General features: G+C 39.0%; 1 protein-coding gene across 1 annotated transcript in view; it reads left to right on the forward strand.

Moving 5' to 3' along the window:
• Nucleotides 1-24,491, forward strand: part of CUL4B (cullin 4B) — a 28,040-nt gene extending 3,549 nt beyond the window's left edge. Inside the window, exons 3-21 of the mRNA XM_019540191.1 lie at nucleotides 1,309-1,424; nucleotides 5,872-5,975; nucleotides 7,482-7,551; nucleotides 8,144-8,217; nucleotides 9,057-9,219; nucleotides 9,322-9,411; nucleotides 11,354-11,436; nucleotides 12,623-12,690; nucleotides 13,825-13,943; nucleotides 15,595-15,787; nucleotides 16,608-16,712; nucleotides 17,046-17,156; nucleotides 17,775-17,860; nucleotides 18,462-18,569; nucleotides 18,864-18,977; nucleotides 20,072-20,177; nucleotides 20,255-20,427; nucleotides 21,305-21,457; nucleotides 22,744-24,491. Coding sequence (XP_019395736.1) covers nucleotides 1,309-1,424; nucleotides 5,872-5,975; nucleotides 7,482-7,551; nucleotides 8,144-8,217; nucleotides 9,057-9,219; nucleotides 9,322-9,411; nucleotides 11,354-11,436; nucleotides 12,623-12,690; nucleotides 13,825-13,943; nucleotides 15,595-15,787; nucleotides 16,608-16,712; nucleotides 17,046-17,156; nucleotides 17,775-17,860; nucleotides 18,462-18,569; nucleotides 18,864-18,977; nucleotides 20,072-20,177; nucleotides 20,255-20,427; nucleotides 21,305-21,457; nucleotides 22,744-22,839 — 2,132 coding nt within the window. The 3' untranslated portion in view covers nucleotides 22,840-24,491. The remainder of the gene's footprint in view (nucleotides 1-1,308; nucleotides 1,425-5,871; nucleotides 5,976-7,481; nucleotides 7,552-8,143; nucleotides 8,218-9,056; nucleotides 9,220-9,321; nucleotides 9,412-11,353; nucleotides 11,437-12,622; nucleotides 12,691-13,824; nucleotides 13,944-15,594; nucleotides 15,788-16,607; nucleotides 16,713-17,045; nucleotides 17,157-17,774; nucleotides 17,861-18,461; nucleotides 18,570-18,863; nucleotides 18,978-20,071; nucleotides 20,178-20,254; nucleotides 20,428-21,304; nucleotides 21,458-22,743) is intronic.

Below are 24,491 nucleotides of genomic sequence, written 5' to 3' on the forward strand. Positions count from 1 at the left end.
AGTACTCTCTCTCTGCTGCATATCTAGTCCCTGCCAGTCTAAGTTGCTGGTATTTGTGGTAGAGTCCTTGAACTGAGCTAATTAATAGTAAATGGCTGGATGTTTAAAAAAAAAATCCTGAACATTCCCCTAATTTTTTAAGGTAATTATTATATGGTTTTGTAACTCAAAAATAAGCTTGCTGCAACATTGAGGATGGAAAATTTAAAGGGGAAAAAAAGATTCCTGAGCATATTTTAAATCACTTTTATTTTTTGACAATAAGACATAGCCAGGAGCATCCATGGGAAGCAGCATGTACAAAATACTAGTGGATTCAAATCTTCTCAAGCTTGATCATTTCAGCAAGAATGAGTTGGAAAAACTTCAGCACCTAGTGGTTGAAACTTACCAAATCTTGCAAACCTAGGGATATGGTACCATGGAAGTTCAGTTTTGAATTTTTTTTTAACATCCAGTCATTTACGATTAATCAGCTCAGTTCAAGGACTCTAACACTAATACCAGCAACATAGACTGTCGGGACTAGATATGCAGAGAGAGTACTTATAGAGAGTACCTTAATACAAATTTCCTTTTGTAGTGTTTAACAGAGACCCTTATGGGAAAATTGATCAAAAGGGATGAGGATGTTCAAGGATCTCAATCTCTTCTAGGCAAGATTGTGGTGAGATTTGTTAAATCCTTAATATCCAGATTTATGATGATTCCTTTTTAAAATAAATGTTATAACTGAAGTAGTCGATGGCAGTGAGTCTCTTCACTGTCATTTCTACTTGGCATTGGCGCACATGCATATTGATTTTTTTTTTCTTTTTTTTTTCTTTTTTTAAGCTTTGATAGAGGAGCAAACATTACAAAGGCCTATATACGTACATGCAGTTCTTCTAGCTCAGAGTATCAGTCATACAGCTGTCAAAGAACTAGCTTCATTTTGCCAGTCCTTGGTGTTTCTTTTCTGTTGGCTGGTGCTTCTATCTTAATAAAAAGTCAGTACTGATGAGAACAAACTAATACAATTTTATTTTCTGAGCTGCTAGATTGCAAGTACAGTGGGATTTGTAGATCACTATATGATATCAGTGCTACAGCTGTTGTTGGACATGGGCACAACTGGGGAATTTGAAGTGTGTCTCGAGGCAAAAACTTAAAATGTTTTAGCTACTTAGTTGAAATGAGATGCTACTATAAGACTCTTTTCATATATAAATTAAATGGAATTCCCTTTCAAACACTTGTCACTTATTCACGTTTATGTAAGAGCTAGAATTTTTGGCCGTTATTAAACAGGTTCTCCCTTTGTTCTAGATAAACCTAAATTGCCTGAAAACTACACAGATGAAACCTGGCAAAAACTGAAAGAAGCTGTAGAAGCAATCCAAAACAGTACTTCAATTAAGTATAATTTGGAAGAGCTGTATCAGGTAAGTGTTTTTAAATGTGGACTAGACTAAATAAAATCCAGATGTACTCTGTTTCATTTCTCACGTCTTGAAATTATTTTTGTGATGATAAAAAAAAAAAAAAAGGAAATTTTTGCAAGTGCTATATTAGCACAGAGGCTGTTTTATGTAGAATGGTTTCTCAAAAAGGAAACAGGATTAAAAACTTGAAAAAGCTGAAGCTGAACCTAGAACCTTATTACCTGCCACGAGCATAATCCACAGTGTGGTAAGAAGTAAGGAGCTGTGTTTCCTTTTATTGCTTTTGGACTGGTAATGTAGCTGCTAAAGGAGACGTGAAATTTTAAAACTTTGGTGGTTATGTAAGAAAAGGAGAATTTGGATGAAAATATAGTACAATTGTGCATGTCTAAATGCAGACCTCTTCATTTGGGATCATAAATAACTTTTTTCTTTAAAAGAACACTTGCATTAACTTTAAAGCTAAAGTAAATAGGATATCATCTTTATTAAGGCATGTTCTCTTGCTTGTCATTGCTCACTGTTTGATTTATGTACGTATCGGCTATTAAGATTTAACCTCCTAGTCTCTTTTCCGATATATTAACAGTTTATTTTGCCCTGACCTTCTTAACATGATTACATCTGGATTGTATCTTTGACTTTATATAAGATCTTCAGTCTCCCTCTTATAATTACACTTTCACTGCTGCATTTTTTCCTGTACAGCTAATTGAATTTGTTCAGTCAAATATTTTCCTAGACTTGGCACAGTTTGTTTTAGCGCCACAAGAGCAGTGCTCTGCTTGGCTATAAGGAAGCATTTCAAGTCTTAATCTTTGCTTTCCAGTTTTTTGCTGACTGACAAGCTTGGGGTGTGGGGATTCTTGTTGCTGTTTTTGGTTTTGGTTTGTTTGTTTTTTACCTCCCTTTATTCTTCAGGAGGTAAATCTAGAATTTGGCTTTGACTGTTATGAAAAGATGATACCGTTCCAGCATGTACAGTTGTCTGTTGGGGCAGGGGAGGTTTGAGTTGCTTCAACCTGGTCTAACTTTATCCCCTCCCTTTTTCACCCAATGCACATTTAAATCCTTAACTTATTTTTGTTTTGAACTTGCTTATGTCAAGAACAAATAGATTTGGAAACTTTGAAGTTCGTATCATTTATGGCTCCACAATAAAGAGTGCCTCTGCCAGAACTGGTGGTAGATAAGACAGACGTGCAGTTGTTTGACCGCGGGCTGTTTAAACTCTTCCAAAATGACGCTGGTGCTAAATAACGTAACTGTAAATGCTGCAATAATGTGACCTGGATTAACCCAGCCTTTTAAAAGGCAAACCAAAAAACTGAAAACTTGCTAGAAAAGGCCTTTAACTAACACTTCAGTAAAGGTAGACCATCACTGTTCTAAAGTATCTTGCCACTAGCATGAAGTGCTCTTTTTGAAAGTACCTTTTCAGAAGTTGATATCAGTGTTAGTTTTACTCTACTACTAATATCGAAGGAGAGAGCTATGATTATTTTGGGAATCTCATGTCAACTCCAGAGTCATACATTTAAAATCTGAACTGGGTAGTGTTGCAGAAACATGGATTTTTTTTTTTTCTTTTAAACATTTCATACTTGGCTGCACTCTGTTTAATTTGACTCCTAAAAATAAATGTCTTTATTTAAAAATAGCAATAGCAATTGCTAGCATTTCAGATGGTAACTAAACTAATGCTGCTTCTGAACAGCTGCTGGGTAAATGGATCTGGTTCCAAATATGCCTTGGCAGACACCATCCAAGCAGAGAGTGGAATGGTTAAAAAAAGAAGAAAAAAGCAGTTTCTTTCCCCCACACCTGAAGATGATTTATTTTTATTGTGGTTTTTGAACAAAGTCACCTTTTCTTATTTTTGGTTTGACACTTGTGTTCTAGTGAGATCTCCCTATGTGAACATTTTGAGCCTTTGACTTCTTTTTTTTGATCACTAGTTTTCTGCTCGCTAATTTTTCATGGTGCCATTGGAAAAAAATGCACATAGCTAAAACAGCTAAAATGTTGAAGATGTAAACACTTCAGTCAGCTGCTACAAAATAAAGAACCAGGTGTTTGGTACCAGATTTTCTGTTCAAACAGATTATTATAAAAAGCCAAACCCACTTATTTATGAACCCTTTCTAAGGTACTCATTGCTGTGTCCTCTGGGCCTTACTCAGTGTTTTCCTTACCTTCTTCCTTTCCCCCAAATAACAAATGTGAATCTCACGGTACTCAGATGAGTGAATCAGTAAACTTGTACAACTTGGATGCACAAGGGAGCCTTATCATCTGACCCCAAGATCGGCCAAAACACCTGAAGGCCTTGACTGCCTATGTAGGGGACGTCATTCTAATAGCTGTGAACAACCAAGCAATCCATTGAGAAAAGTATCTGAAAGATGCCTGGGACATTCTTAAATATAGTGCAAGTTATTTATTTTGTTTGTGTGCTTGTTCATTAGATTCATATCCTATTAGCAGTAGTGTGATGTCTTATATAGCATCATGTAAATATTGATCTAGTTTCAGTATTCTGGGAATTGTATAGTTGTGCTCTGCTGAGAACTTTTACTGGGAGACCTTGAAAACTCTTCCACTTTATTTAAAAAATGAAAATAAATAAATACATTAGCATTTTTTTAGGTGATGAGCTTAGCACCACTTCAAGTGTGCTTACACTGGGTGGACTAGATTGCCCGCACAGTACAGTGGGGCAGCCACAGCTAATGCAACCCATTTAGTTAAAGAAGAGACGGCAGAAGGATTGTTTATGTGGCTTGAAGGTGAAATGTTACAGCTTTTCAGCCATCAGTTGTCCACTGTCCCCAACCTAAATTATTTGGGTGTAAGAGGAGTTGAAATTTATATGCTGCCTTTATTTGAAAGTCAGACTTTTAAATTTTTCTGTTGTATTTAAAAAAAAAAAAAAGTTTCATTTTGAAAGCAAAAGTGAATAAAGAGCAACTTGGTACCAGTAAAGTCATGTAGTAGGGCTCTGTAACAGCATCTCTATAGAGGCCACATATGACACAGACTTGATTTAAGAAATGCACGTGACTGCTTTTTACAATTCCTGAGCACTTTTGTAGACCCTGTAAGACAGAGCAGATTAAAAGAAAAATGTACAGGTTTTGTTCGTATGTCACTTGGAAGCTGTCAACGCAGGCCACAATTGCAAGTATAAGATAGAAACTCTTTTTGACAATTTGCCATCAGAAATGAGCAGTGATCTGTACAGGGTTTTGTGCTGCTTTTCTCCCCCTGTTTGGAGTTACTGTTTGTTTGTTAATGTTTCTAATGATAAGGATTTAGGGTTGTTTCCCCCCTTTATTACTCCTTGTCTGTCCTGTAAAGCCAGTATAATTATAGGTAACTGAGTAGTACTCGCCCTTGTTTGATTGCAACATTTTTAGTTGCTGCAGAAGCTTAAAAAAAAACTTGCTTGACTTTTGGATCCCAGGCTGACTAGTAGCATCGGAAGTCAATCCCTTTTCCTGCTAAATCAAAACACACTCTAAAGCACTGAAATTATAATAATTACAGAACTAAAGGCTAGTACTTCTATTACTGCTTTTTTTCCCCACCCGAATACCCACACTTTATTTATGTTCTCTCCCTCACACAACCCTTAGTTAACCTAAGAGTAAGGTTGCTTAGATGTATTCCATATACAACATGGTCAATGAAAATTGGGAAAATTACCAGTTAAATGTCTTTAAGCTTAGCACCCTACCCACACAGTTGCTGCTAACTTCCACATCAGAGGTTTTCACTTATCTCTTACAGCTTCCCGAATGCATGTAGGCACTCAAGTATTTAGAGAAACAGACTCTTGTTAACTGTGATCTTGGGGAATTTTAAGCTGGTTTGTTGTCTGACATGCTATCCGTCTAAATGTATGGTATTTAGATGTGCTGTCATGAAACATCTGGGGTATTTGCTAAGCTTATGTGAGACTTAAAGGTTGAACCAGTATGTGCTCTAGAGGAATCTTGAGGTGGGGAAGGCTCGTGGAGTGAATACAGAAGAAAGTGGCAAGAGAACATTGGCACTTCCTCTTTAGCTTCACAAAGCTTCTATGGCAGCCATTCATAAAGTAAAACCTCAGATAGCTACACTTTCACATACCAAAACCAAATTCAATTGCTGTGGAAATACTGTTCCAATTTCATCCCCTGCAGTTCTCACTCAAACGCCAAGACTCCTACTGAAGTGAAAAGGCATTTAGAGATTGTATTCTCTCCAGTGAAGAGTTAATTTGATGTCCTTTTACTACCTCTGGTGCATTGTAGACTTTCTGTGCTCTGTAAGCAGCAGTAATAAGATTGGGAGCGGGCAGATCTTGCGCAAGAACTAAAACAAAAAAACCCAAGCAGATGACATCTGGTATGCAACCAGGAGGAGAAATATATCTTTCTCAGTGTGTTTTTGTTTGTTTCAGGCCGTTGAAAATCTCTGCTCCTACAAGATTTCTGCAAACTTATACAAACAATTGAGACAGATTTGTGAAGACCACATTAAAGCACAAATTCACCAATTTAGAGAATATCCTTTAATGATATATGAACTAGAAGTTTTGTCTTGTTTTACCCACCAGTAGGGGTGCACCAATAAGAGATTTTGGGGGCCGATACCGATAGCCGATATTTAAGGAGGCATATCAGCCAATACCGTTCCAATATCCAATACAGCTGCCATCAGGTGGTAAGTCTGGTGTGGTGGAAGTGGAGGGGGGAGGGAAGGGGCATGGGGGGGTGCAGATCAAGGCCCCCCGCAGTGAGTGAGGGGCAGGAGGCACAAGACAGAGCCATGGCTCGTGGGATGGGGGCAGCTTCCACCACTGCTTGCACCCTGGGAGTGGGGGGTGCATGTGCACCTGGATCTGTGCAGCACAGGCTGCAGCTGCAGGGTGGAGCTAGAGGTGGTGCTGTGCAGCTCTTCACTTCGAGCCCAGCCCCTATTGAGGGCTCTGGCAGTGCTGGGAAGAGGCTGCAATCACTGCAGATTTCGCCACAGCTCCACTCCCAGCCCTCTGTCACTGCCCGGCACAGACTCAGCTTTTCCCAGTACTTGGATGGAGGCAGGCCATTCAGCCAGGGCTGCACAAGGTGGCAGCGCGGGACTGGGAGCAGAGGTGTGGTGAAATTTGGGATGGCTACAGCCTCTTCCCAGTCCCGCCAGAGCCCACTCCAAGCCCAGTCCCCCGGCAAGAAAAGCCCCACACCGCCCCGGCTCCAGGTCCAGCCCACAGCTGCAGCCTGTCCTGCACCGTGCAGATCCAGGGGCACATGCCCTCCCCAGGGCGCAAGCAGCGGCAGGAGCACCCCCCCACCACCCTCAAGCTGTGGCAATAATAGACAGTTTTCTTTATATCAGTACCAGTCTGATATCAGACTGATGTATCGGTGCACGGCTACCCACCAGGCTTGTGCATTAGTTGATGGCATTAAGGAAGAATTCTTCTCTTGTAGTTGGCTATTTACAGTTCCAGTTTCTCCTTAAACTTTCTATAACCGTCTGAAAATAATGGGTTGCAATGACAATAAATTCATTGATGGTTGTAAAGCAGTTTGAGATGTGTACACAGATGTTCCTATATAGGAGTGCTATGATTAAAACAGTTCAGGGCCTTTAAATGTGGCCTGAAATTGTAACATTTTGGTTTCTATTAAGTGCTTTGTTTAAATCAAATGCACTTGACTTAGTGAAAGTTCTCTTTCAACTTATTAGACAGGCTTGTTCTCTTCCAACTCATTCAAGAGGGTAGCAGAGTACTATTGTTGGATGTAGACAGGGTTAAACTTGCAAAAATAGCTACATCCCATTTACAAAATTAAGGCCCCTGAATAACTGAGTTCAACACAAAATTAACATTAATGCTAGGCTGTTGAAGCTATTGAAGTAAAAATAAGCATGTAGAAAGAGCTTAGCTAGTAAATTTGTGGATCATCCTAGGAATGGTAGGGAAAGGCAGACCAGTATACTCTTAGGTTATTACTTGAATAGCTAATGTCAGCTCTGGGTCCAAATTTTTCTTAACAACTTCTTCATGGATTCATTGGACAGCGTTCTTTTTCTAAAGAAAATAGACAAATGTTGGCAAGATCACTGCAGACAAATGGTAAGTTTTTTTTTCTTTTTTAAAGAAAGAAAACAAGCTATTGGTGAGTCCAGCTGCTGTTACTATCTCTCGGATTCCTTTACAAATGCACTTTGTGCTTCTGAAATGTTATCCAACATTTATGTAAAGGCTTCCTTTGTAAGAGAAAATTAGATCTCATTTGTTAGAAAATGCTTGAAAGCGTTTCTCTGAAATTTACTTCTTAACGCATAGCTTTAGTCTCGAATAAACCCTTGAAACACACAGCTGTTGTATATCTGTATGCTAACCCTTTTCCCCTCATAGCTGTAACTCAGAAATGAATTCTGGTTTTAGCCTTTGTTCTTGTTTAAATCTTATATATTGTATTCTTTCCCACTGTAAATGAAATGTTCAATAAGAGAGTATCTTATTTAAAACAGCCTGCTGAATTCTAATAAATCAAAGCTTGTGAAAGAGGTTTTCTATAAACCATTAGTAGTTTTTCTCATAGTTGTATAGCATGCATGACCAGTCTGTTTCAGTAGAAATAATGTGATAATGACCTCCTCTTTTCTTTTTTTCTCCTCTCCTTCCCCTGCTTGCGCCCCCCTCCCCCCCGGCCATATAACAGATCATGATTAGGAGTATCTTTTTGTTCCTGGATAGAACTTATGTGCTTCAAAATTCAATGCTGCCATCAATTTGGTAAGGATGGGAAGAAATAAAACTACTGGGTTTCGGGGGGGGGGGGTTTACTTAACTATCCTGTACCTTTCTCCTTTTCCTAAAGAAATATATGAAAGATCCAAAAAACTATTTTGTTGTCTTGCTGGATGTTCATCTCAGTTGACGTAAATGAAATTTAAAATAGTGGGAGTCTTGAAGTGACTAATAGCAAAATGTAACTGTATTGAGATAAACTCCAATTTGCATATTTCAAGAAGGAAGTCTTTGGTATTTGGAAAAACCAGCAGTTAAGATCAAATGGTCACTGGTTTGAACATCTGGTTACAAAATGTAGTAAAAATATTTTATTTTTACTTAATGAGAATGCACAGCACCTTTTTGGGAAGATAATTATCTCTATTTTGTACAAAGAGGGAAACAGAATAATTTTAAGTCTTAGGTGTGTGGTGGTAGAATGCAGTTTAAAAACTTTGCTCTTCAGCCCATGCATGTTTCCCAATACAAGCTAGTAGTAATACTGCTTCGCCATGTAAGTATCTTCTTTTAAACCATCTGTCAGTTCTAATCTTTATAAATCCATCCACCCACACTAAGAATAGAGAGCTCCCAAATAAATAAATCACTATTGAAAATCTTAGTTATGCATGGACAAGAATGTGACCAAATATGGTCTACTGATGATCAGTGCCTGCATTTTATAGTGTATGCATATGCGGCCTCAAAACAACATGGGACAACTTTGGAAAAAACATATATTTGAGTGTTAGAATCTAGGTCAGATGCTGATTTTTATGCTTCCAGTTAAAATACTTCAAATGATCCTGAAGCAGATTGTTTATAGTTTATTTTCTTTTTAGGGATATGGGGCTAGAATTGTTTCGGACTCATATAATTAGCGATCAAAAGGTTCAGAACAAGACCATTGATGGCATTCTTCTGCTGATTGAGAGGGAAAGAAATGGTGAGGCTATTGACAGGAGTTTGCTTCGAAGCCTTCTAAGTATGCTTTCTGATTTGCAGGTGGGTACACTCTCTCTGTCTTGCAGAAAAACAGCTACACAGTCAGAGATGTTCCTGAGGAATGCTAAGCTTTAAATGGAAATTCTCTCATGTTTTTCATAGATTTATCAAGATTCTTTTGAACATAGATTCTTGGAAGAGACCAATCGTCTATATGCAGCAGAGGGACAGAGGCTTATGCAAGAACGAGAGGTATCGTGCATGTTCATCTTTTCACTTTTGTTTATGAGCGCTGATAAAATATCCTGTCCTAGCTAAGAGGATAGAACAGTCTGTTTCCTGCAGTGCGTTATTCTCAAGGGAAGTGTGACCCTCTTGAATACATGCATTTAGTTGTAGTCATGGTAGATGTTGTGATGGCATGACCTTGAGAGCACAGGTTCTCAGCCTTTTTTTAGACATGACACCCCTTGAAAAGAAACGGTTCTTAGTTTTTCTCTTGGGTTTTTGACTATGAGAAAATAATAAATGAATTTTTCTGTTACAAAGAACTCAAAAATCCCACAACAGGGCAGAATTGTTTTTAATACCTAATGGATGACTATTTGAAATCTCTGAGTTTATCTTATGAATCATGTTTGTACACCTACCAGGGATAACATTGCATGGCATCCTTGAAAGGATCTCAAGGTGCCCCAAGCTGCTGCAGCACCTTGGTTGAGAATCACTGCTCTAGAGTGTAGTCCTGTAGCTTTGTCTGTAGCTGGTGCTGTTAGGCTAGTGTTAGCAGTTCTTTTAACTTTTAGGATTGCCAGCCCAAGCATTTTTTTTCTTGGGAGCACAGCCCCTTTGCAGAGACGGTAGATACCAGGCTAGGTGAGAGGAAGCCAGCAAGGGGTGGAGCACTGCCGATCTGCAGAGACCCCCTTGTGACCCAAGAAGATTTGGGAGCAGATACACCTCTTCTCCCACCCAGGCCAATACTTCCCTCTTTCCCACACTGAACTTTTGAGGTGTTGTGCTTTGAAAGGCCCCCCCTGGGCGACATGCTGGCCCAGCTGACTGAACTGGAGACGCCAGGTCCTGGAACAACTGACACTGTCTGAATTTACCAGCTTCTCACCTTCCTGGGATGGGCCCTGTTACTGGAAGTAGTAGATCAAGGAAGATAGTGAGAGGTTGCACTCTGAACCTGGCAGGTCAAAAGATGGCAGAAAACACCCTCTTTGTGGATTCTGGTATGCACCAGAGCTGGCAACAGAAAACAACTGCAGTCTTCAGTGCAGCATAGCTCCTGGGAGACAGGGAGGGAGCTACCAGTTGGGCTGCAGAGGCACCCTCTCAGAGCAAGATTGCCCCTGCCATGGGGCAAGATGGCAGTGGAGTCCCTGTGCCAGCCAGGCTGCATACACAGCAGCCTAGACTTCCTTCCCCATGACAGGGCAGTGTGTGATTGGGTTTCCATAGCAGAGCCCCTGTGACATCCCCCTCAGATAAGGGTTGCTGGGTTCCCACTGCCTCCTGACTCCAAGGCTCAGCTTTACCTCTAAAGGGGCTTCTGCATTAACACAGACAGAAGTTGGCACCCATCAGGGACACAGACCACATCTCCTGCATCATTCCCCTCCCACTTGTGTTGTACCAGACCTATGGCGTACCTCAGGGCACACACAGACACCAGTCTTAGCATCATCTGAGCCCCCATGGACCCTACCTCCCTCTTCCCAGCCTTGCAGCTTCAGCTGCACAGTCTCCTTCCCTGTTCTGCCTGGCCTGGAGCCACGCAGTCTTGCATACCTCTTGTGGTAAGCACTGAGCAGCTGTTACAGGCAGGCAGCCCCTGGGAGAGCAGCAGGAGCTGGTGGCTGGGGCAGGAGGGAAGAGGGGCTACAAAGGCTCTGATGGAGCCTTCCCTGGAAGGTGCTACTCCTGCTTAAACACCAGGTGGCACTGCTTTGCTCATTTTGTCCATCAGTACTTGAATTTAGCTTCATTCTGATATGTACAAGTGATCTTCAGACAAGCTCTCTGTTTCTTAGTGTTTTAGAGGGAGCTCCACTTTTTTTTTTCTTAATGGACTTTAGACAGGTGGGGTTTTTATGAATGGTCTGTAAATTTGCATAAATTTGTGGGCTGTTGGCAACCCTGTTTTAGCATGCAAAATAACAGAGTTATTTTTCTTGTCATTTTGCAGGTTCCAGAATATCTCCATCACGTCAACAAACGCTTGGAAGAAGAAGCAGACAGAATTATCACATACTTGGATCAGAGCACGCAGTAAGTGTGGTCTCCCTTGGTCTACTGTATTTACCTCATCTGTACAGTCTTAGTGAAGGCCACATAAAATTACTATAATTTAATTCAGCTCTTGACTGACTAACTTTGTTGCATAAGCTGTTAAATACTTGTCTTTTCCCATATCTGCTTGGAACCAATCAAGCGTTGCTTTATTTTGCATGACTGAGAAGTGGTTGACTTCACCTTAGATTACTTTTATTTGCTGTATATTTATGGGTGGAAACATCAGCAGCATTGGATATATGTGTATATGCTTAGCTGTCTTCCCACTAAAATATGAGAGGGGCTGACTGAAAGTTACTGAGTGTTCCTACAGGAAAATCATTCAGAACTGTTAAGGAAATATAATTATCAAACATGCAGGAAGAGAGATCCTTGAATGATGTCACTTTTTCAAGTAATGCAGTCATTTCTTTGGCAACTAAGGTCATCTTTCAAGGAGAATCAGATGCAGGGAATAACCAGGAGGGCTGTGGGAAGTCTGAGAAGCCCGGTCTGATACCACTGTGGTAGTGATGGGGTAGTAGGTGGAGAGGACCTTCAGTGGGACAAACTACCCAGTTTGAAACTGTAGCTGGTCTTGCAGTGGACATGGGCCATTACTTTAGTGTGGTAATGAGAATTGGGACAAGTGGTGACACCTCTGTGAGGAAGGTGCTTTATGTTTACTCCTTAATGCTTCCATCTCTTCCGTTCTTTAGAGTTAACGGCTTCTGGCTCCTGCATTAGTTCCCATCTTCCTTTACTTAGTTAGCAACTAACCCCTTATTTTATGATCAGTTGGTTTCTTTAGTCACTCTTTTTTTTTTTTTTTTTTTTTTTGGTCCCTCCCTTCTCCTCCACCCTTCCTTGGCCAATTTCTTCCTGGTCTGGAACTTGCCCTTGCATGAGACTGAAGGAGACCTATTCCTGGAGGAACTGCTTATTTACATTCTTTCCTGATGGGATATATCTGGAGTTCTACACAACAATGGGCATGCTATAAATCTAGCGAGGAACCAAGACATCGAGCCACCTATTGGGGTGGGGAAAGAGGATCTAGATTAGATTTGTCACATTCACGAGTGATTCCCAAATGCCAAATCCAGCAAGTCTCCCCTCAAATAAGATTTACAACTGTTAGTAATGGAAAAAGGAAAAATAATTCTAAACATTTTTTCTATAGGAAGCCACTAATTGCTACTGTAGAAAAGCAACTTCTAGGTGAACATTTAACAGCCATTCTTCAGAAAGGTAATCTCTCTTCTTTATAGAAATGTTTCTATTTACTGCTTCGGGGCTTTCAATTCCTGTGCTGAAAAGAAAGTGACAGATTCAGGTGCTGGGGGACACAAGCCACATCATTCTTTAACGCTCCTTGCTACTCAGTTCATGAAATAGCACTGAACGTTTTTCAGGAGAGCAAGTTCCATTCTCCTTGGCAGAGGTAAGGAGCTACAGTGGTGTCTTCAGATACATTATGAAACAGAAAGAAAACTAGAATGAAGTAGAGGCACTGAATGGAGGGTGTTGAGGAATGCTCAGAGACCACATGCGAGGGTAGTCCTTGGATGTACACCCCAAGCTACTGAGGGAACCTATGCACAAGTCATTTGATAAATAGCCTGAGAGCAGTAGAGGGAGATTGCCTGAGCCCTGTACTAATCTTTCTCTGTGGTCAGGGTATAAACAGGTATACAGTTTGTGCAAGCTGCTGCTTCAATAAAGGCAGATAATAAAACTGTGACTTGATGAATGCCAGGCACCCACTAGCCAGAGGTTTGTGCGGGAGAGGACTGCTAAAATAACATATGCTCTCCTGGCAAGAAACTGGACCCTGACTCCACCCCCCACTGTTGTGCAGAGGGAATAGTGGGATTATTACTTGTGCCCTGTCACTACTGGGTCCTGCTGTGGGGCTTCAGGCCTCTGCAATCAAGAGGCTGATTGCTTGAAAAGACCTGTGTTTTATATTTACAAAACTTATTTTTCTTCAAAAACAAGCTGAGAGTCTCTGACCTGTAAGCTTCCAACTGGTTAGGAGAGCATACATTTTCCAAATCTTGAATTTAAAGGAGTGGTGAAGTATGAGTGAGCAAAGCTTATGTGATGAGCCAGTTTATATAAAGTCTGCATAGTCTGTAATGAATAGTCTGGTAATAAAAGGGCTTCCAGGTACAGAACCTAGTTCAGATTGCCATTCTGTTCTGGTCATAACTAGCCAGTTTAGCTGCAAAAAGTAATTAATGCTTTATTTGGACAAGAAAATTAATTTGGGGTAACATTAGTTTGAGGTTGTTTTTTAAATTGCTGTAGCATTTCAGTCTCAGCTTGGTGTAGAATTCAGGCAGTTCTTTTTTATTAATGATAAGACTTCTAAATTCACAGGTTTAAACCATCTTCTTGATGAAAACCGAATTCAGGATCTCTCTCTTCTGTATCAGTTGTTCAGTCGAGTAAGAGGAGGAGTGCAGGTTCTATTACAGCACTGGATTGAATACATAAAGGTATTGATGTCAAAGAGCTTGGACTTACTTTTATCATTGAGGCTTGTCCACAGAACTACTTATAGCTTTAGGAAAAATGCAACATACTTTTAACAGACAGCTTAAGAAGTCAGGTTATCATATGCAGCTGTGAAGTTGCACTGGGAAGTATTTCAGTCATGTCATGAAATATCATTCTAAATTTGCATTGTTGTGCTCTCCTTTCTCTAGAAAATTCTGTATTGATTAAAGAGATGCATGTCTTATCTATCACTCCAGGATAACTGTGGTTCTAATTTAAACTGTCAATCAACAGGTAAACTCCAACAATGATGCTGCAGTTTACTGTATCATTATTACAGTAAAAACCTTGGGCATTTTACATGTGCTCCCAACACAGCTCTAAGTGCTTTTTAATTAGCGAGCTGCGCTAATTAAAAGCGTCCGGTGCTGCATCGGAAACAGGTGTATCGGTGACGCAGTGTGTGTCAACAGTGAGAAAATGGTGGCCATGTGCCTTGAACAAGAATATCAACCATGTTTCAGTTCAAATCGCACCGCCATTTTCTCAGCACTGACACGCTGCACCACTGATGCATGTGATGTACAAGGCTGCCAGCAGGTATCAATTTACATGCTCAAACAGACTCAGTTAATCAAGTCTGCTCTGATGTGCTGGATTTCCAATGCATCAGAGCAAGCTCCCTGCATATGTGTAAGGGCCCTTTTGGTTTTATGTTCCCTTTATTTATAAAGCTTCACTTAAACCATAAATTGAAATGTTAATGCAGACCATGTTTACTGAAGAAAGAATACTCTTCTTTATTTCTAGTGGGGCCTATATGGTTATATGTTGTTCATCTTTGCCTGCTCTCAGTAGGCAAACTTTATGTGGAAGGGGAAGGAGGGGGGAAGTCTTGTATCACTGCAGGCTGTGCACTTGTCCAACTTTTTACTGTAAAGCTTTTTGTTTGCTTTTTGTCATGTTCTAAAAAGTACAAATGCTGTGTCATCTAAACTGCAGTAACTGGACTTAAGCTAGGCACTCCACTCAGTTTGAGCAATGGCCTTGAAGCATTTACCTCCTGTTTAAAATGCAAAACAAGGACTTTCATACCAATTTGTAACACACAATGTCTTGCTTATCCTACAGTCATTCTTTTGACTTCAGTATTCTGCTAGTCTATAATTTGAAGTGTGTGCTGCTGTGATATGAGAGTAGTTAGAATTTAACTGTAGTCAAAATTTGCCTTCTCCTTAGTTCTTCAGGAATGGGTCCTTGGATGTGTCATATTTAGGACCCATATATTTTTTTTTTTTAATCTGTCATTTTCAGGTGCTTGCACTATAAGTGGTTTCATATTATTTGCGCCTCCCTTCTGAAATTCAAGTTCCATGCTAAGCAAAAGATTGCCATTTTGTTTTTCCATATTAGTGAGGACAGGCTGCAGGAAAGCCTGTCTATACTAGTATGTGGCTTCAGACGCCAGAATGCTCTTTGTGTATAGTTCTCAGCACAGAATGTTTTAGACTTTGGATTCCACCATTTTTATTTTTATTTTAAGGAAGCATATTTTTTGTTTTTTCTCTGAGCCTAATTCATCTTCTGGACGATTTATCATTCATAACTGGTATTTAGGACTGTGACTGAAGGGTGGGTTTTGTATTGCAGGCATTTGGTAGCACTATTGTAATTAATCCAGAGAAAGACAAAACCATGGTCCAAGAGCTGCTTGACTTCAAGGATAAAGTTGACCATATTATTGATGTCTGCTTTCTGAAGAATGAGAAATTTGTCAATGCCATGAAAGAAGCTTTTGAAACCTTCATTAACAAGAGACCAAACAAGCCAGCTGAACTCATAGGTATTGTTCTTCTGTCTTTTTCTGCACAGAAGCTGTAAATCTTTCTGAATTTTTTTTAACAGATAGGCAAGGAGATGGTGGAATTTTAAATGGTGAAGCAAAGGAGAGGGTCATCAGAAATCATAACTAAACCATGAGACCTGCCCTATGTACTTATGGGAAAACTCCATTCTTGTATTTAAAAAAAAAAAACACAAAAAAAAAAAACAGCCATTCACCTCTGTCTAGGTTTAAAAACAAGACACACCACATTTTATATGACCTAAATCAACTACTTCCTAAAGCAAGAGGAAATTTTCCCTGACACCAGAACTAAGTTGTTCTGCAAAAGCCTCGACAAGCCCCTCTGTGCCTTCATGTGGAGACAGAGTGATTTGGGATCACAGCCAGTAAACCATATAGTCTTTGATCCATCAAGTGTGTGGCAGTCCTATCTAGGGTATCTTATCTTAAGTGGGTGGATCTTGCAGGGTAGCTGTGCTCTGTGGTATGCAGGACAACTGACTCATGAATTTTCCCTTTTTTTTTTTTTATTAATTCTTTAAACTACTGCATTTTCTCATGTGGGCTACTGCAGTTCTATGGCAGGACATCTCTGAAAACACCATCTCAAATTAGCTGTGCTCAAACTGGTGGTATCTTCTGATTGTTTTAACATTCCTTTTGGAAGCCTAGTATTTTAGTTTGGCTTATTTTTTCCAACAAAAAGTAATCCCAAATCAGATGGATATAATGTAACTAAATCTTAAATGTAGTTGCATTACTTTTGCTTAACTTTATCAGAGTGTTCGGTTCTTTATACCTATTTCTATTTCTTTAGCAAAATACGTGGATTCGAAACTTCGAGCAGGCAACAAAGAAGCTACTGATGAAGAACTTGAAAAAATGCTGGATAAAATTATGATTATATTTAGGTTCATTTATGGTAAGGGTGATAACTGTGTGTGTGTGTGTAAGAGAAATATATGTAAACAGCTTGAAATCCAATTTCCATGGAAAGATTAGATGATGGAAATACTGTACATTTTTTTTCTGTGGATTTAATCTGCTGGTCTTCTAGCTTTTTAGCTACAAGTACTGTATCATTTGCTCAGATGATGCCAAAGGTAATTGTAATTAATGGGGAAGGTTCCGAATAACTTACTTGGGGAAGGCTTCCATTGACTTAAGTTTTGTGTTAATTGGCCCATTCGTTTTAATGTTTCATCATACTCAAAGCTTTCTCAGCTCTTTAATAAAACATGCTGTCTGTTTACAGGAAAAGATGTTTTTGAGGCCTTTTATAAAAAAGATCTAGCTAAGCGGCTACTAGTTGGGAAAAGTGCATCAGTAGATGCTGAAAAATCTATGCTTTCCAAACTCAAGCATGGTAAGTGTTTTCCCCGTGCTCTCAGTTTCCTTTTTGACTAGAAATAGGTCTAACTTGGCATTTGAACTTTTCCTCTAGCAGATCTGGTTCATTTATTCAGCAAAAAAAAGGGGGGAAGATACAACTTTTATGTAAACCTATAACATCTGTATTTTAAAAAACAGCATGCCTTTTATTATAACTACTTTTTGTCTTCTGCTAGTGTAACTAATTTAAAATTGTCTAACATGTACCACCTTCCTCTTTGGAGTAGACCTGATATTCTGTTACAGAATATTTGATAGATACTCTAAGATTTCTAGGCTGTCTTAGGACTCGCAGCACAAATACCTACCAGCTAGTTTTTAGTCAGATTTTTGTTATTTCATTGTTCCAAGATTTTTATCCCTGGTCAGTCTTGATTCCCCCCCGGCTTAGTCTAGGTCCAAATTCAAGATAAAAGTTATCTATCACATGACTATAAGCAGTGTGTATAATGCCTGGGTTGTCAGTACGTTAGTCTTATCATAGTTCTTCATTTTTAAGAATGCTTCCTAATGTCATACTTTCATGGGCAGTGCTCAAGTGTTCTGCTTTTTTTGAACTACCTAAACATTATTAAACCTTCCTCTCTTACAGAATGTGGAGCTGCTTTCACCAGCAAACTTGAAGGAATGTTTAAAGATATGGAACTTTCAAAAGACATAATGATTCAATTCAAACAGGTATTCGTGGAAAGCCTGCCACTGCTTATCTGGCTACTTTTCTTCTGGGTGTATTTATGGGTAAAACTTTAAGCTTAAAGTAAAGGTGCCTCTTCATAATAAATATTTAAAGTTATACAGTAGCTTTCTCTCTTATCTGGTATAGAGTTTACAAATTCTAAATTAGTTTTTATGTTGTCTTGTCTTGGACAAAACCTTGAGGGGAGAGTTTCAGAGGTATTAAAAGCAATTAATTGTATACTTATTCTTCAGTGCCTCTGATGAAAGTCACCTCCTTAGTTTACTGTTTCTTTTTAATAACCAAGCACAATAGCCAAGACGAGTAAATATGTAAAGGGTGGTGTAAAGTTGGGTCTTTTGTGGTTTTTGGGGGGAGAAGGGTTGGTTAACTGTTTAAGTGCTTTGAGATATTCTGAAATGTGTTCTCATAATCCTCCTAACTCTTTTATATGGCTAACTGGCATTCCCTGCAGCCAGGAGATCCTCAGGTTGCTTGCATTTGATTCATGTGATATCAATAATGTGTGTTAATATTCTTGTAGCTCTGTCTGTCATAGGACAGTAGCACCACTTTGTTTCAATGTCTTGTTTCTCCCTACAGTATATGCAAAATCAAAATGTACCTGGTAATATTGAACTAACAGTGAACATCTTGACCATGGGTTATTGGCCAACCTATGTGCCTATGGAGGTCCACTTACCCCCAGAGGTAAGGATAAGTACAAAACTGGATTTCATACAGAAGTGTAGACCACTTCTCATTTGAGTTTTCATGTAGGCAACATATTTGATACTAACCTGCCTTTTAATATTATAAGATAAAAAAGAAAAGCTAGTGGACCACAAATAATCATTTTTTGTCGTTTGTTTTTTTTTAAGAAATACTAACAATGTTGCTATCTAGATTTTCTCCTTCCTTAAAATGATTTTAATTTCTTTTTTGGTAATTAAAGGTAAGTTGAGGTGATTACTTACAGTGGAGCTTTTCTTCCTTGTTTTGTAGATGGTAAAACTACAAGAAATCTTCAAGACCTTTTATCTAGGAAAACACAGTGGTAGGAAACTTCAGTGGCAGTCAACACTAGGACACTGTGTATTAAAAGCAGAATTCAAGGAGGCAAGTATTTTGTTTCTAGATTGTTTTCTATTGTACTCCTGCAACTTTGCACTTTTAAGGTATTTATGATGTGCACTGATATGTATACAAAAGGTTCTTTGTAATGTGATGGTTTTTTAGTGTAAGTAATAACCTCACATTTTTTTATAATATAATGAACTCGCGGTAGATTCTGTAGTAGTGCTGAGATGGTTTTTTTATTAATGTGTCTGAAACTACACTCTAGATGGTATAATTTTCTTGCACCATAAACATGAATTTCACCCATTTTACTCGGTATACAGGTAGAAGATAATGGTTGCCATGCCTCTAGAGCTAATTGTCATACCTCTAGCTTAGTTGCCATACCTCTAGCATAACTGAAAATCTTACATACAAGACTGATTCTGTGTCTAAAGTGGCATAGTTTGTTACGCTGGCAGTATTACAACACATACCAAAGTAATGCCGATATTAAACCAGCTTAAAGCTGACTTCTTATTATCCTTTTTATTGCCAGGATAAGAAAATATTTTGACATTTCCAGAATCTCCTTAGAAATCTGTTATAATGCATTTCCCAGCTGCTTTTCCTTGAGTGTTTCATTTCTTTTTCCATCCCAATACAATTGAAGACAAAATATTTTGTCTAGACACTTGAGCTAGAAATGTCTTTCAGTCCTATTTCCAGAAAATTGCCCAAAAGATAAATGAAAATTGTAATGTTCTTATGGTTCCACGGCTCCTATAACTCTTATTACTGTTTCTGTTTAAACTGGCATCTGGTTTATATTTTGTTTAGGACCTCTCCAATCCAAGCTCATAGCACCCAATGGGGTTGGGATATTTGTACTGATTTTTATTCACATCTGTGTGAGATGTTAAAATGCAGATCAGTTTTGTCAATTAACATAGTAGTCTAGAACTCTGATGTATAACTTCCCACGTGTCACTTAATCTACCGTGGTAAGTAATTTTTGCCCTTTCAGACTCCTCAGGTGAATATAATGGGTATTTTTTTCTTTGTAAACCTGGTCATTGCTATGAATTTAAATTAGCATTGTCTCTTTTTCAAGAATACCTCCGTAGTAATATCTGATCATTTCTTCCTGACAGGGCAAAAAAGAGCTGCAAGTTTCTTTGTTCCAGACACTGGTGCTGCTTATGTTTAATGAAGGAGAGGAGTTCAGTTTAGAGGAGATAAAGCAAGCTACTGGAATAGGTCAGTATTGAAAGCAGCTAATGAAGACTTCTAGATGCTACTGACTAAGAATACTAAACAACTCTTTTCTGCTTCAGAGGATGGAGAGTTAAGAAGGACACTCCAGTCGTTAGCCTGCGGCAAAGCTAGAGTACTAACTAAAAGCCCTAAAGGCAAAGATGTGGAAGATGGTGATAAATTCACATGCAATGATGACTTCAGACACAAGCTCTTCAGGATAAAGATCAATCAAATCCAGATGAAAGAAACAGTATGTTATTTTTCTCAATGGTTGTCCTGTTTTCACATCTTCAGTTGGTCCTTTTTTGCCTGTACAGAAGACTTTTTTCCTTTGTCCAGCCTCAAATGTATATATTCAGTTATCTGTGTAAAAGATGCAGGTCTTGAATGGCAGAGCAAACTTTAGTCTGAGCTGGCACGTTAATCCAGCTCTCGGTGCAGCTATCCTGTTAATCATACCTGATAATCTATTCATTTTCCAGGAATCCTGAAAGAGCCAAACAATAAATACTGTTGTGACCTTTGTAATCTGAAACTTTACTAAATGAAAAATAATATGCAAGACAATATGGATTAAATTGTATGAGAACAGGCGAGAATTAAGCATCTTACTGACATGTGATTATCAATATTATGGCTTGCGGTTTACTTTGGATTGCTGCTCATCTCCATAATAAACTATTGGAATTCTCCAGATGAATTTTTCTTGGGGGGTGGGGTGTTTGCAGGGAAGGTGCAAAGCATCCTGGGATGTTGGGGGACTGTGCATTAACTTGAATATGGGGGAAATCTGGCACAGAAGTTTAGTAAACCAATTTAACCTAAATCAGGTAGCCTGGGTGGTTGCGGTATCAGACTTTATCTTAAACTGGTTTCGGGCATTTTTAAAGTGGTTTGTATGCACTGAACTTCTGTTGTTATGGATTTGAATCAATTTTCAATCACTTATACTGGATGATAGGTAATGTCTGTCCCTAGCCTTAAAAGCATACTGTCAAAATATATGAAGTATGACTGCTGAAGGTACTGTGGTGCTACCTGCTGTGCAGACAGCATAATAATAATTTATTGTGACTGGTGTAGCGTACTCTTTTTAAAGTTTTTTTCTTTTTAAACCAATCATCCAGGTAGAAGAACAGGCAAGCACTACAGAGAGAGTATTTCAGGACCGGCAGTACCAGATTGACGCTGCAATTGTACGAATCATGAAGATGCGCAAGACGCTCAGTCACAACTTGCTTGTGTCAGAGGTGTACAACCAGCTTAAATTCCCCGTAAAGGTAAACTATAGGCTCCTTTTTGTTATGCAAGAAAAGGTCCCTATCCCCTCATTGGTATTTGACAGCTGTCCAAAACTGACTTTTACATCTATTGCAGCACCCTAATTTGAAAGGCAAAACATTCATTTCTAGAAATTATTTGATATGCCAGTTGCAGTCGCTTGTTCATGGAGGTAAACGGACCAAATGAGGCTTTTAGTCAAGCTATAAGATGATGCATTAGGTTAATGAAGATTTTTAGAGCTGGACAAACTTCTTGGTCATGTTGGTTATGAGCATAAACAGCTTTCTCTTTGAAAACTTGGATTTTGGGCTTTTTCATCTGATCATAAACACTTAGGAACAGCTTGTGTAGAACTGCATAATTGGGCCTGCTTTCCAGTTTTCTTGGCTGATGCTTCTCATAAAAAAAGGAAACAACTGTGTAATCCACATTTTTTTTTTTTTGGACACATAATCCTGGCTATCACTTTGGGGAAAATTTCAAATTTTTACAACACATTTAAAGGCATGTGTCACAAATAAGAACTAGGAGGCGCACACTCAATGTATGCAGACTGAGAGATATTCCATATTGAATTGGAGCTTGTGCTACAAATAAAGAGATGATTCTTTTTGTTTGTGCTTCAGCCACCTCTGCAGTTCCTGCATTAGAGAACACTGGAAATTCAGAATATGCAGTATAAAATATAGTGACATCTTATCCTTTGGCATTTCTTGAAAATGCAAATTATAATTCTCTGCACCAGCTTGCAGGTAATTTACACAAGCTGCATACAGCAAGGCATACACAGATATAATAGTTAAATGAAATGCTCTCACTCTACCTTGTCTTGCGCATGCATGCACACACACCCTGACACTTTACCTTCATGTGACTAACTTGTATGAGACTTTAAACAAAATGCCTTGACATGATTCACTTATGTATTTCTCAAGGTAACGTGATTTAAAAGATGCACCTATACAATAATGTTCATGTGTGCCTGAATTCAAGTTTTTATATGGGCACTCAATTTGCCAGATTACAAGTTTATCCACCTCTCCTGCTATAAAAGACTGGTCTTTGTGAAGGTGGCACATGAAGTCTGTAGCCATCTTCCTTAGTAAAATAAATTCTGGATCTGACTTCCTAAACTTGGAGCATTTTCAGTGGTATGTCAGTAATGGAAACAGGCTATTCATTTGAAAAGTGTTGCTACGTCGCAGTTTAAAATAAGTGGAAATATGCAGAGTTGGTTGGAATAGCTTCGAAAAACAGTAATACTGATATTTGTGTTTTACAGCCTGCTGACCTTAAGAAGAGAATAGAATCCTTAATTGACAGGGACTACATGGAAAGAGACAAAGAGAACCCAAACCAGTACAACTATATTGCATAAACATATGTTGGCCTTTTGTTTTTCTGCACACTTGGTGTCATACTCAATTGCCAGTGGATAAACTAGCCTGTTGACCCCATTAATTGACTTTTTATACTACCGATGACGGAATGAAAGCAGTGTAATGGAAAAGTATAGTAGAGTGGACTTTCTCAGTGGTTAACATGCCCATTTAAAGAGTACTTATTTACATTTTAAGAAGAATGCTGTTGAACTCTTTGCATGTTATGTAGTAAGATGTGCAGAAAGCTGTAAGAAAGTACTTGGTCTTCGTGATTCCATTTGTCTCTGGGTCTGAAGAGGAGTCCCTTGGTATAAGGCAAATGTTCCTTTACACATTTAAACTATGAAGCAGAAGGTTTAATTAACACAAGAAAATAGCCTTTACAATGCTTAAACTGCATGCAACTTTTCAATTTTCTGTACAGACTGCTGGGTGTATTTCAGTTGGCCGCACCACCATTGGTTTGGTCGTTACTTGTATTGGGTTTTTTCCCCAGGGGGAGGGAGGGCATTAAGTCACGCTTTACTGACTTTTCTATTCAAAAACATTATCTGTTAAAATTGGGGGGAAATATAAAAGAAATTATACCAATATAAAATTTACTGTAAGGCTTGGAGTGTGTGTATGTGAGTGTTTAATCATTCCTTAAACAGCTGTTGCAGCAAAAACTTAATCGGCGGGTTTAGATTTGTATTTATGTGGCTTTCCCTCAAAATTCAGTGTTTACCTTTTGAAACTTTAGCATAAAACAGCTACAACAGGGAAAAAGCATTTTACTGGTTGTGGACAAGGCATTCTATGAAGAAGTGCTTAGCAGAAAAAGATTTTTGAAGTCGGGGAGGAAAAACCACAGGTTTTTTGTGAAATTGCTGTATAAACAAAAACGGATGGATTTTAACATTCATTTGTCTTTGCAATATTCTATGCGGCTTAAATTAAGCCCGAGGCAACCGATCTAGATCCACCCTTTGTTACAAGCCAAGCTAAGGCTTTAAGAACTCGGTCCTCGACAACAGCAGGCCTCCTTGAATCCAGAAGCCTACCTCTCATGGAGAAAGATAGTGAAATGCTGCTTTGAGGCATCTATGACCTGTTTTCTTAGATGGCAAGAGCATTCTTCTTGAAGTGTGAGAGACTACATTGCTTGAATTCAGAGCATTTACAACAACAAACCTCATCAGTAATGTGTGCCAGGAATATATTGATGTTGGAGGGGGGAAATGTCAGAAGGGTTGGACAGAGAACCTCTTGGTTTCTATAGGCATAGAGCAGCTTCTCCTCCCTGCCTCACCCAGCCAAGTTTCAGACCCAGTCCTGTCATGCTGCAGGGCAAAATGATCTTGCAAGCCTGGGTAGCCCTGGGGAATGCCACATAGTTCTAGAAAGCAAGACAAAGTTTGTTTGGAAAAAAAAATGCAGCGTCGCACTCGCTTGGGAGCAATGACTACTTTCTTTTTAAATGCGTGTCCTGAATAGCACTTGCTTAATGTTTTGTGTTCTGTTGTTTCATCCCCCGACTCTGCACTCTGCGTGTGTGTGTATATGTCATATCTGGAACATCTCCTTCCTAAAGATTGTCTTTCTTGGTCCTGAACTACCTCCATGTTTTTTTTTCCCTCTAGCTGGTTTTACATGAAATGTTCCCTTG

This window comes from Crocodylus porosus, unplaced genomic scaffold (assembly GCF_001723895.1).
Source record: "Crocodylus porosus isolate Cpor-Errol unplaced genomic scaffold, CroPor_comp1, whole genome shotgun sequence".
NCBI lineage: Eukaryota > Metazoa > Chordata > Crocodylia > Crocodylidae > Crocodylus > Crocodylus porosus.